Below are 14,284 nucleotides of genomic sequence, written 5' to 3' on the forward strand. Positions count from 1 at the left end.
CCTCTTCTACTTGTACTTCTTCTTTTCTTATCCTTTTCAAATTTCATATACCTACCTTCTTCTTCTTCCTCCTCTCTTTTTTTTCTACTTCTTTGTCTTTCATTGGCCTTTGACAGAGGACGTAGCATTACGTTCTTCCTTTATCATCTCTGCGTCGCGTGTGTGATGGAAAGGTACCTGTGAGTAGGTATTTTTTGGCTTAATACTCGTACGTTTTTCTTCTTACCTTTTCGATGGTCCAAGGAACTTAGTTTGGAAATTACCCACCTACTCTTTTTTTAAAAGAAAAGATAAATTTTCAACGTAGCGTAGGTATTTAGACTACCCAGGTAAAAAACCTTCTGTATTTTCTAGGTCACCTTAGCTGCAAAGTCATCCTAAGCCAAAACCTCACCACTCATATCATTTTTTTTTGTGTGTTTCGTCTTCTTCTTCTTCCTCCTCTTCTACTTGTACTTCTTTCTTATCCTTTTCAAATTTCATATACCTACCTTCTTCTTCTTCCTCTCTTTTTTTCTACTTCTTTGTCTTTCATTGGCCTTTGGCAGAGGATGTAGCATTACGTTCTTCCTATCTGTCATCTCTGCGTCGCGTGTGTAATGGAAAGCTACCTGTGAGTAGGTATTTTTGGCTTTACTCGTACGTTTTTCTTCTTACCTTTTCGATGGTCCAAGGAACTTAGTTTGGAAATTACCCAGCAACTACTCTTTTTTAAAAAGAAAAGATAAAAGAGTACCCAGGTAAAAAACCTTCTGTATTTTCTAGGTCACCTTAGCTGCAAAGTCATCCTAAGCCAAAACCTCACCACTCATATCATATCCCATCATTCTTGTTCGAAAGTGAAATATTGAAACTAGAGTGAGACTATAAGGTGTTATGGCAAAACGGAAACTTGGTCCGAACTAAAAAAGATTACCTTAATCACAAAACTTGAAAAAGATTGAAAGAAAATAACACTTGTTCAAGTTAAGGTTCGGGCGGCAAACTTGAAAATTAAACTTGGCCCAAACTTTTGCGTTTCGTCAAAATTATTTTAATTTTCAAACTGCAACTTTTCTCCCGAACTAAAAAAGATTACCTTAATCACAAAACTTGAAAAAGATTGAAAGAAAATAACACTTGTTCAAGTTAGGGTTCGGGCGGCAAACTTGAAAATTAAACTTGGCCCAAACTTTTGCGTTTCGTCAAAATTATTTTAATTTTCAAACTGCAACTTTTCTCTCTTCTTCAGTTCTATCTAATCCTCTTCAATCTTCAATTCTATTAACGAAGCGACTGCTGCATAGTTCACTTCACCCTGTACTTGATAAGCCGATCTCTTCGTCCGAGCTGAATTTGGTCCTCAAACGTTGTTCAAATGGCAAGGCTGATGGTGTCGATCAATCGTGTCGACAAGGTAAGTTATAGAGTCAGAGTGTGCAGGCTCGTATAGAACCTACCCAAACAATTCTATTCCAGAAAAAACAAAGAGAGTTCTTAGATTTAAATCAACGATTTTGCGTTTCGCTTGTCTGATGTATGTTTATTTGTTAAATCATAAGCACTCTAAAAGTTTGTACGATTTTTGATGTTACACATAGGAAGCATTTGTTCCAAAACTTTGCGCATATGTTGCGAAACAAATGTTTTGAATGTTGAGATAACCTAGTGCATACTAAAATACAAGAAAAATGTTTCAGAAGTGAATCTGGAGAGCAAAAAAGTTTGCTGCATTGTTGCAAAAAGATTCCTGATTTGTTTAGAAACAATGTTTCTGATGAAAATGTTGCTGGTGTGTACTAGGCATAAGTAACCTGCAAAGGTTTACCCATTTACTGCAATCAGATTAGAATCAAGCTCTACACTTCAAGTGTTCACACCCTCTCACTCCTATTACATATCTCATCTCTTATCTCACTCCCTCCTATCTTCCTCATGTAGTAATCTTCTCTCACTTCAACATCCTCCCTATCTCCATCATCATATTTGTCATACATAAATATTTTCCCCCTTTTTCTTTTTCGTCACATCAAACTCAAATCTCGCCTACTTCTTCACTCCTCTTCCATCCTCCAACTCCTTTTTTCTTTCTCCTCCTCTATACCTCCTCTTCCTAGTTTCCTACTCCTTTTGATCTCCTCCTTCTCATTTATCTCCCTCCATTTCCTCCTCAGCTCAAATCTCGCCTTCTCCTTCACTCCTCTTCCATCCTCCAACTCCTTTTCTCTTTCTCCTCCTCTATACCTCCTCTTCCTAGTTTCCTACTCCTTTTGATCTCCTCCTTCTCATTTATCTCCCTCCATTTCCTTCTCAAATCTCTCTCCACCTCTTCCACATCTTCTCCTTCTTCTTCCTCAAGGGTTTTCTTCCCGAACTATTTAGTATTCACAAGTTATACGCTCCTGCTCCTGAGTCGACAAGTGTCATACATAAATATTTTCCCCCTTTTTCGTCACATCAAGCTCAAATCTCGCCTACTCCTTCACTCTTCTTCCATCCTCCAACTCCTTTTCTCTTTCTCCTCCTCCTCTTCCTAGTTTCCTACTCCTTTTGATCTCCTCCTTCTCATTTATCTCCCTCCATTTCCTCCTCAAATCTCTCTCCATCTCTCTCACATCTTCTCCTTCTTCTTCCTCAAGGATTTTCTTCCCGAACTATTTAGTATTCACAAGTTATACGCTCCTGCTCCTGAGTCGACAATTTTTATTTCTCTTTTCTTTTTTTTCTTCCCTCTCTCACATCTTCTCCTTCTTCTTCCTCAAGGGTTTTCTTCCCGAACTATTTAGTATTCACAAGTTATACGCTCCTGCTCCTGAGTCGACAATTTTTATTTCTCTTTTCTTTTTTTCTTCTAACTTTTCTCCTCCTCCTCCTCTTTTCCTCTTTTTCTTGTGCTTCCTCCTTTTTCTTAACTACCTCCTTCTCTCACTAGAGCATTAAACAAAATTATATTTCATGCTTCCGTCTTGTTCCCATATCTCTAACTTTTCTCCTTCTCCTCTTCTCCTCTTTTTCCTGTGCTTCCTCCTTTTTCTTAACTACCTCCTTCTCTCACTAGAGCATTAAACAAAATTATATTTCATGCTTCTCTTCTAAGTTTTCTCCTTCTCCTCTTTTTCCTGTGCTTCCTCCTTTTTCTTAACTACCTCCTTCTCTCACTAGAGCATTAAACAAAATTATATTTCATGCTTCCGTCTTGTTCCCATATTTCTTCCTTCTCCTTCGCCTCTTCTTGTCTTCCTCTGTCTCCGGCTCTTTTCCTTTCTATGCCTTCTTCTCACGCCTCTATCTCATACTTTACTTGTACTTCGTCTGTTTCGGGTACTTTCTCACACAAAGTTTCTGTTATGTATTCCTGAGGACCAAGTTTCTGCGAAGAATCATGTCGTTCTTCTCATCTTGATTTTTGTTTTCGTTGAAGTTCAAAGTACTCAACTCCTCTTCGTTGTCGGCCTTTGATACTTCTTCATCTTTGTGTCCCTTTGTAAGCTTATAAGGGGCAACTTCTGCGGTTCTAATAATTAGATTGTAGACTGTTACATATACATATGTTAGGAAGAGAGAGCATTCTGGTTCAGAGGAAAACTTAAAAGAAGACTGAAAACTTTATTTTCAAAAAACTAGTAAATCATTTTCCCAAACATCAGCGACTGGCTACAGCATAGACCACTTTCATCATCAGACATTGTTCTTTACTTTACAATGCCTTCATTGTTGGCGTAGGAGGGATTGTGAGTTGAAAACCCTTGGACGCCCAGAACCAATATCAGGGCTTCTTCCAAGTGGTAAAGGTCTCTACAGTCATCACAGGAAACACTATGTAAATCACCCCCAGGGTTTACGTGGGTTGTGATGGTGGTGGGTGTTTAGATTTTAATATGCGTTCCATGTAAGATACGAGTTGCGTCTCGTCTCGTCTCAACTGTTATAGTCTGTCAGGGAGGATGTTATGTCTGTCAGGGATGGATGCAGCTCTCAAGACATCACATGAAGAAAATTGTCGGAAAATTTAATTGAAGCCGAGACGTGACGAAGTTTTGTCTTTCTTAAATAAATAAATAAATAAATTTCTTCTGAACGGGGGTTTTTCGTTGTGATGAGCAATTTGGTCTTCTTCTTCTTTTTCTTATTCTCCTCCTCATTGCTTATTTTCTTGTCATAATCCTTACCTAATCAAATCAGGAATCGTTCATACACAGTCTGTATAATAAGTATCGGGAATAATATAAATGTATTTTGCCAATAGCATCTAGTTTGTCTGCAATAAGATGTTTCCTGAGGTTAATACTTCTTTTATGACGTGCAATATTGTCAGATGTCGGATTTTTTCATGCATACAAAATGATAGAGGATACTCATTTACATGTCTTTCCCAATAATCCTCAATCACTTTGACCTCGGATGTAATTTTTCTTCTTCAGATTATTCATCGTCCCATATTTTCCATTTCTATTAGTTTACCCTTTGATCTACATACCTATCTGTCAAAGACCAAAACACCTTGTCCCATATCTAAGTGAGTGAGTCTTGGAATATGTGAAACGATTTTCCCTTTGATCTACATACCTATCTGTCAAAGACCAAAACACCTTGTCCCATATCTACATAAGTGAGTGAGTCTTGGAATATGTGAAACGATTTTTTCCTTTTCAATTTGGAAAATAACCCCACACAAAGTAATCCTATAAAATATGGAATCGAACCTTTTCAAGGTGAACATCAGTCCTCATTTTGTATATGTTTTGGAGATTTTCCGTGTCACCCCTTCCTAAAAGTTTTCCATAATCCTAATGGAGGTTTACACCAAATTTGGAGCTTTCCTGAAGAAATGTGGCTTTTACCACTAATGGGTCTACTCAATTTATTTCAAGACTGAAACCGCTGTAAGCCTTTGTGAAGAAATCCGTTAATCCAGTTTTTACTTTTTGAAATAACAAATGTGTTAGTAAGCAGTGTGATGTTACAACTTCGGTCTACGGCCTGGTCACACGCCGCCCATCTGACGTGTCATAAATTAGGTTCAATTTCCCTGCAACTTTCACAGAACAAATTATACCACCCCTATTTTCCTTTTCTCCTTTTCAATTTGGAAAATAACCCCACACAAAGTAATATAAAATATGGAATCGAACCTTTTCAAGGTGAACATCAGTCTTCATTTTGTATATGTTTTGGAGATTTTCCGTGTCACCCCTTCCTAAAAGTTTTCCATGATCCTAATGGAGGTTTACACCAAATTTGGAGCTTTCCTGAAGAAATGTAGCTTTTATGACGTTTTGTCACTAATGGGTTTACTCAATTTATTTCAAGACTGAAACCGCTGTAAGCCTTTGTGAAGAAATCCGTTAATCCAGTTTTTACTTTTTAAAATAACAAATGTGTTAGTAAGCAGTGTGATGTTACAACTATCCTGATGCTGGTTATGGTGCAGATATATTTGTTCTTCAAATCGAAAGAAAATTGCTAACGAGGGTTGTAAAGAATCTTGACCTGACGCCATAACATTTACTGATGGGTTAGAATTGGAATAGAACTTTCAAACTAGGTGTGGGTATGGAGGTTAGAAGTGTTAAGGACATCACTAAGTTGTCTTAAATTCGAACGTTTCCTGTCTTAAATTCTAATTCACTTCTTAAAAATCTCAAAATATTAGATAGAAATGTATATTTGCGATCTGAGAATCAACCACAGAAAAACATAGTAATTTAAGATTACAAGCCAATATCCGATTTGAGATTAGGAAGCACGGTAGCTCTCCGCCCCGCCAAGTCAAAAGAGTTTGACAGTACATATTATTATGTCTAGCTAAGAAGATCCAGTACACAATTCTACCGGACTCTGCCCGCGGAGGACACGGTGTCGGTGCGGGCTCGGTGCGATTACGTGTGTCCCGACCTCATTTCCACTGTTGTGACTGGAGTATTGTGGTCCGGTCTACTGGAAGGCCCTGGTCACACGCCGCCCATCTGACGTGTCATAAATTAGGTATTTTGTATATGCTTTGGAGATTTTCCGTGTCACCCCTTCCTAGAAGTTTTCCATGATGTAGAGAAATGTAGCTTTTGCCACCAATGGGTCTACTCAATTTATTTCAAGACTGAAACCGCTGTAAGCCTTTTGTGAAGAAATCCGTTAATCCAGTTTTTACTTTTTAAAATAACAAATAATGTGTTAGTAAGCAGTGTGATGTTACAACTATCCTGATGCTGGTTATGGTGCAGATATATTTGTTCTTCAAATCGAAAGAAAATTGAAATCTGAATAAAGAAACAAGTGAGTTTTCTTCTCTCTTAATTTTACGACTTGTCGTAAAACTAGTGCAGAAACAGAGTGCAACGGAGCTTTCCTGAAGAAATGTAGCTTTTGCCACTAATGGGTTTACTCAATTTATTTCAAGACTGAAACCGCTGTAAGCCTTTGTGAAGAAATCAGTTAATCCAGTTTTTACTTTTTAAAATAACAAAAATGTGTTAGTAAGCAGTGTGATGTTACAACTATCCTGATGCTGGTTATGGTATGGTGCAGATATATTTGTTCTTCAAATCGAAAGAAAATTGTTTTCTATATTTTTCATTTTTTATTGAATTAGAGGAGAAATTTCTTTCTGAATAAAGAAACAAGTGAGTTTTCTTCTCTCTTAATTTTACGACTTGTCGTAAAACTAGTGCAGAAACAGAGTGCAAAGTCTTGAAAAGTGCAACACTATAATAGAATGATGGTAGAACACAATAATGGCGTAATACGTATAGTAGGGGAATATTAATGTACTCCTAGCCTGAGATATAATCTGCAGGATTATGCAGGATAAGAACCTCGAGGATTATAGGGTATTTGCTGAAATATGAAACACTTGAATTTCTTGAAAGGAAAACTTCAGTGTGCAAAGGTTAGCCGGTCGCTAACGCTTAGACCGACTGACAAAGAACGGTCTCACAGACCTGCATTAGATCTGTGAGACCGTGGTCTGTTAGACAGTCTAAGAGTGGGAGATGGGCAGTTGACAGTCTATCCAGTTGGTTACAGTCCGATTCAAAATTTATTGTCTCACTCCCCAGAGAACTATCGTTCAAGTTCAACTTAGTCCTAAATCTAGTCTTGCCCATTTTTTTTAACCCTACACCCGCACAATACAGGAAAAAGTACAAGTACCTAATATGCAGGTATGTAGTTACGAGTATTAGGTACGTTTTTAATGTCTCCGTGTTTTATGAGGAATTTTTCTGCTTGTAAAAAAAAGTATAGAAATTTCTTCCTTCTTTTGCGCAAAATGAACGAATGAACTCCGGGGAAGTTTATTTCTCTTTGATGCAAAGTTTTAATTTTTTTCACAAAGACACCGTAGGGGAGAGGGGGTTTGGGGTGATTGGGTCCCTCTCTTTTTATCCGTTAGGAAAGGGTTTGATTGGAGAGTAAAATTGTGAAATTGGAATAAAAACAAACTCTTTCACAGTCGTTTTATTTTGTCAATAACGTTGTAGATTTTTTTTCCTATGATAAAAAATAGTGCCACAAAGACACCGGAGGGGAGAGAGGGTTTGGGGTGATTGGGTCCCTCTCTTTTTATCCGTTAGGAAAGGGTTTGATTGGAGAGTAAAATTGCGAAATTGGAATAAAAACAAACTCTTTCACAGTCGTTTTATTTTGTCAATAACGTTGTAGATTTTTTTTCCTATGATAAAAAATAGTGCTAAATTGGAATAAAAATACAAACTCTTTCACAGTCGTTTTATTTTGTCAATAACGTTGTAGATTTTTTTTCCTATGATAAAAAAATAGTGCATAAATTACATGCTTAGTAAGTTTCTGTTTGTTCTTCATAGATTCCAATATCCAATACGACTCAATAACCTCTGTTTTCTTTTGAAGTAGAAAAAAAGCAGGAAATGAGTTTTCTGCTGCAAATCCACGGGTTTTTTTGTCGATATCATTAACCTAGAGCCTGGGTACATAAAAACATTACCTAGGGTTGGAGTTTTCTCAAGCCCCCTGGTTCAATCTCTAAATTCAATTCTATCCATGTTCTAGGTCCCTGAGGACAAGGTCGTGGAGAGTAGAAAAAAAGCAGGAAATGAGTTTTCTGCTGCAAATCCACGGGTTTTTTGTCGATATCATTAACCTAGAGCCTGGGTACATAAAAACATTATCTAGGGTTGGAGTTTTCTCAAGCCCCCCTGGTTCAATCTCTAAATTCAATTCTATCCATGTTCTAGGTCCCTGAGGACAAGGTCGTGGACTACCCCCCTAAGGTTCATCCATTGTCGATATCATTAACCTAGAGCCTGGGTACATAAAAACATTATCTAGGGTTGGAGTTTTCTCAAGCCCCCTGGTTCAATCTCTAAATTCCGATATCATTAACCTAGAGCCTGGGTACATAAAAACATTATCTAGGGTTGGAGTTTTCTCAAGCCCCCTGGTTCAATCTCTAAATTCAATTCTATCCATGTTCTAGGTCCCTGAGGACAAGGTCGTGGACTACCCCCCTAAGGTTCATCCACATGGTGCAGTTCAATCCATGTCCAGTCTACATACCTACATCGCGGATGAGTACTTTCACAATCGCGAGATGAAGGTGCGGTGTGAAGCCAGCTTCTCCCCCGTGCTATGGGTGGGAACCAAGGAATCTACTGTGCTGGAGGAGAAGGTGTTTCGCTCTAAGGAGGCGTCGTTTTGTAAGTGGAGCTTTGTTAAACCTTTTCCTTTTTTTATTACCTATTAGGATAACTGATATGTTTGCAATTATTGACTGATTACTCCACTCCTCTGGAAGGGCCGTTTACCCTAGGATACCTGATAAGTTCTTTCCTCTTGAAGAGCCAACCACCCTATTAGGATAACTGATAAGCTTGCAGTTGCCAACCGAGGGGAAACTTTCGGAAATGGAACAGATTCTGATGATTTAGTACAGGCGGCATTTTAGTTTCCAAAAGGGAACCGGTTCCGTTTGCGAAAGTTTCTCGACAGGAAAATATACCTTGTCTGTAACTGTAAAGCTGACTTCTCAGATACGTTCCCTGCTTTTAATTACACACATAAAATTATTATTTGTAATAATCCGTAGATAAAAGTGTTTCACCTTGTCTGTAAAGCTGACTTCTCAGATACGTTCCCTGCTTTTAATTACACACATAAAATTATTATTTGTAATAATCCGTAGATAAAAGTGTTTCCTGATAAGTTTGCAGTTGCTAACTGAGGGGAAACTTTCGGAAATGGAACAGATTCTGATGATTTAGTACAGGCGGGAACCGGTTCCGTTTGCGAAAGTTTCTCGACAGGAAAATACACCTTGTCTGTAAAGTTGACTTCTCAGATATGTTCCCTGCTTTTTAATACACACATAAAATTATTATTTGTAATAATCCGTAGATAAAAGTGTTTCAACTAACGTGGGTTTAGTAGAACTTTCAACACGTTGAGTTCCGTCCCGGTTAATTGACTCGTTCAGTGTTTCTGTCTTGGTCTGTTTCAGTGAGAGCAACTGCAAGCAGTCTCATTCCCAAGGAGGCGTCGTTTTGTAAGTGGAGCTTTGTTAAACCTTTTCCTTTTTTATTTTTTATTACCTATTTCTTTCCTCTTGAAGAGCCATCCACCCTATTAGGATAACTGATATGTTTGCAATTATTGACTGATTACTCCACTCCTTTGGAAGGGCCGTTTACCCTAGGATACCTGATAAGTTTGCAGTTGCTAACTGAGGGGAAACTTTCGGAAATGGAACAGATTCTGATGATTTAGTACAGGCGGCATTTTAGTTTCCAAAAGGGAACCGGTTCCGACAGGAAAATACACCTTGTCTGTAAAGCTGACTTCTCAGATACGTTCCCTGCTTTTAATTACACACATAAAATTATTATTTGTAATAATCCGTAGATAAAAGTGTTTCAACTAACGTGGGTTTAGTAGAACTTTCAACACTTTGAGTTCCGTCCCGGTTAATTGACTCGTTCAGTGTTTCTGTCTTGGTCTGTTTCAGTGAGAGCAACTGCAAGCAGTCTCATTCCTCTGTCTGGAATACTCCTAGCTACTCTAAGTATACTTCTGAGCCATGTGATATCCGCTGCACTTGTGATCCACTGTTAAAACATATAAATAAATATTACACTATAAGTTCACTGCACACATTACTTCTGAGCCATGTGATATCCGCTGCACTTGTGATCCACTGTTAAAACATATAAATAAATATTACACTATAAGTTCACTGCACACATACTTCCTTGTAAATAGTTCAATGCAATACGTACATAATAATAACTAACCCAATCCGCGGCTGCGTTCAAAAAACTTTGCGCTTTGTATTTCGCCCCGGGTGAAAGTTATGCCGTGATAAATATGACGGAAGAAAAATAATCCTCTCGCAGAACAATTAAAATGGTAACTCTGACGTCACAATAGAGCGAAATGCGAAGTGTAAAGTGGTACAGTTGCTTGATGAGACGCAGCCCTGATTCGCATCTATTTACCTACCTGCAAAACTATTCTAGATTAATGTAGTTAAGTTTCCAAAACCATGTTACCAATGATAACTCATAACTCCCCGTCTGAATAAAGCCATGGAGTCACTCATACTCCGACGGGACAGTCTGACAAATCTAGGTTCAGGTCCGTCAGACGTCAGACTGTGCGTCGGTACTTCCTAGCCTCGAAGGGTCCCTGATAGGCGGATTCCCGAACCTTCTTCAGGTTAGTGCGTCGTAGCCTTCTTGACGGCACGGATGGTCCCATAATGGCGGCCCTTGAGGGAAGATTTGACATCAGGCAAGTAAAACAGACTGCAGGGGTACGGTAGACACAAATAGACACTTAACCGACCATCGGAATTGACCACATCCACGTCTGGACGGTATGGGGTCGGGGAATGGTTTGGGTAAGGTAGGCGGTGACTTTGGACCCCCCTGTTTTTGGTCCTCAGTTAGCTTTTTTTGGAGCAAATTTGGCACAGATCTTTCGAATTCCCAAATCTTCGGTATTAATGAGTTGGGGTGTCATTTTATCAATGTCAACCTGATTTTCTATCAAATAGACACTTAACCGACCATCGGAATTGACCACATTTCGCACACGATGCACGTTATGGTCCGTTTTTGAGGTCACAGGCCGGCTCGTCCTCCACCTGCTGTCGGCCATTTTTGAAAAGTTCAGGAAAATTGAAAGTTGCGGGTGTGTGACATATTGTCATCCTTGTACATTAGGTGAATCATTTCCACCGTGTCTGAACCGGATCTGCCACGCCTAACATAAAATTTAATGGCGTAACGTCGTTCCATTTTTCGCTGCTACGACCGAGGTACTAAGGAGAGGTTCACTAAAATGCCTGCCAATTAAATCCAAACAAAATTAGTGATAGCTTAGACTACCTGCTATTAAGACAATCAATTGCGACAGTTCTGCGATCAAGCGTCGCGCCAGGAAAAAATCATTCCCGATACTTATTACTTATTATACAGACCATGATGTATTTCACTTACAGAATGATTTTTTTCTTTCTAAAAACTTGACGTTTTTATTTCTCTCAAATTGACATTTTACATCTTACATGAGGTAGGTGTGATTTCCTTTCAGGAAACTTTCGCAAGCGATTGTCTTTTAACAACTGAAATGGCGCCTGTACTAAACCATAGAGGAAAATCCAAGATGGCGCCATCGGAATGGGTTCCACTTCGGAAAGTTTCCCGAAAGGGAAACACGTCTAATCAAGAACATCGGAACAAACAATTTTTTGCCAAAGACCTTCCCTGAAGATAGAGATGGTTTGAGTTATACAGAGGTTAAATCAGTAGGAGGCTAACACCAACGCTCTTTCAAATATCATATTGTTATTATTATTCAGTACTGTCACTGTAAAATACACAGTATTGGTAAATCATTATTTCAGATTTCAGCGAGAAATCAAATTCCTGGCATCAACGTAACGCGACATCGCATAGCGGATCAAACACAGTAGTTTCAGTTTCTATGCATGAAGAGAGGGTGAGAGGGGGAGGGAGAGAGAGAGAGAGAGCGAGAGAGAGGGTGGTTTCTTATGCTTTGAAAGTTCCGGCACTTTTCTTAAATAGAAATTATACAAGATATCAGAGGCGAACATGTAGAAGTGAGAGGGGGGCAGTTTATTTTGTAGAAAAAATCAGTGCGAAAAGTTGTAGTCAGCGGTGATACTGTGACTGCTATGGTCTTATCGTCCCGAAATCGAAGAGAGGAGGAAGACAGGATAGGAGAAAGCCAGCCGTTCCGAGAACGAATATTTCTTCTGAACGGGGGTTTTTCGTTGTGATGAGCAATTTGGTCTTCTTCTTCTTTTTCTTATTCTCCTCCTACTTTTCTTCTGAACGGGGGTTTTTCGTTGTGATGAGCAATTTGGTCTTCTTCTTCTTTTTCTTATTCTCCTCCTACTTTTCCTTCTTCCTTTTCTTCTCCTTCCCCTTCTTTTTCTCATTTTTATTCTTTACCTTCTCTTTCCGTTTCTTCTTCTTGGATAATCGGTTGAAGAGTTCCTTCAGAGCGTTTGAGTTTTGACCAATCATATTCTGTGGTCCTGATGATAAGAAGATTTGGTTCACGAAGTTTGAGTGACTATTCAATTATAATGCAAAATTGAAATAAGGAATGTACTTTTTTTTGCATTAAATGTATTTTGCCAATAGCATCTAGTTTGTCTGCAATAAGATGTTTCCTGAAGTTAATACTTCTTTTATGACGTGCAATATTGTCAGATGTCGGATTTTTTCATGCATACAAAACGATAGAGGATACTCATTTACATGTCTTTCCCAAGAATCCTCACTCACTTTGACCTCGGATGTAATTTTCTTCTTCAGATTATTCATCGTCCCATATTCTCCATTTCTATTAGTTTCCCCTTTGATCGAATGTGTTTTGCCAATAGCATCTAGTTTGTCTGCAATAAGATGTTTCCTGAAGCTAATACTTCTTTTATGACGTGCAATATTGTCAGATGTCGGATTTTTTCATGCATACAAAACGATAGAGGATACTCATTGGCATGTCTTTCCCAATAATCCTCACTCACTTTGACCTCGGATGTAATTTTCTTCTTCAGATTATTCATCGTTCCATATTCTCCATTTCTATTAGTTTCCCCTTTGATCTACATATAATATATGTACCTGTACCTATCTGTCAAAGACCAAAACACCTTGTCCCATATCTAAGTGAGTGAGTCTTGGAATATGTGAAACGATTTTTTCCTTTTCTCCTTTTCAATTTGGAAAATAACCCCACACAAAGTAATATAAAATATGGAATCGAACCTTTTCAAGGTGAACATCAATTTACTCTAGGTGATAAAGTGGTACTCTTCTGTTTTGTATCCTAGTAAAATAAATGTTGTTCTGCTATCTCTCCTCCTCGTCAGATAGATGGTAACACACAGACCACACAGTGTTCTGTACAGTTTAGTGGTGTGAAGATAGAAAATGCTGTGAGCTTTCTAATTGAACAGTGGGCTCTTCTTGTGTTGCCTATACGTGTTGGATGTGGGATTTCATCATGGTTCTTTATTTGCCTTATTAATAGTATAATAGGTATTAGGTACCTACTTATTATTTCTTGTAAAGAAAATGAAATCAGGGTTGTGGGTGGTAAAAAAATAAATACAATAAATAACCCTAATATTCGTACTTTTTCCATTACCTTTGAAAATACGAATGCCATCTCGACTACCAACCTGCTATCCGCGACATTCCTTACTGTACTGTCCTTACAGCACCTCATTATACTGTTATAAATGTTATAGTTATAATAATTCCATAGTAAATTAGAACTTATGACCCTACCTGCTATCCGCGACATTCTTTACCTTACTGTACTGTCCTTACAGCACCTCATTATAAATGTTATAGTTATATAATAATTCCATAGTAAATTAGAACTTATGACCCAGTAGTAGGTAAGGTAGTAGTAAGACAACATGGAGTATGTATACAGTGTCGTCATCATAACCGAGGGAAAGTCATACTCTTATACAGGGTGAGTGGGACAGACTTTCTTGAGAAAAATGTTTTTTCCCTGTAACCTGACCCTTGTTCTATAGAAATCTTCCTACTTCACACAAGTTAGGACTTCATACTGAAGAAGGAAACCCTAAACATAGGGGTTCAATGAACTGTAGAACTCACTCAGAATAAGAGCTCGTATGTATATTATGGCCTTTACATGCTTAGTAAGTTTCTGTTTGTTCTTCATAGCTTCCAATATCCAATACGACTCAATAACCTCTGTTTTCTTTTGAAGTAGAAAAAAAGCAGGAAATGAGTTTTCTGCTGCAAATCCACGGGTTTTTTTT

The 14,284-nt window shown here is 38.3% G+C and overlaps 1 protein-coding gene across 1 annotated transcript; it reads left to right on the forward strand.

Moving 5' to 3' along the window:
• Window positions 1-548: 548 nt before the first annotated feature.
• Window positions 549-10,090, forward strand: LOC108253768 (the record flags this gene model as incomplete). The annotated part of the gene is made up of 3 exons (XM_017448366.2): window positions 549-613; window positions 8,432-8,651; window positions 9,956-10,090. Coding segments are annotated over 3 exons (392 nt in total), but the record flags the coding sequence as incomplete, so codon positions are not given.
• Between the last annotated feature and the right edge of the window lie 4,194 nt (window positions 10,091-14,284).

This window comes from Diaphorina citri, unplaced genomic scaffold, assembly GCF_000475195.1.
Source record: "Diaphorina citri unplaced genomic scaffold, Diaci psyllid genome assembly version 1.1 scaffold3086, whole genome shotgun sequence".
NCBI lineage: Eukaryota > Metazoa > Arthropoda > Insecta > Hemiptera > Psyllidae > Diaphorina > Diaphorina citri.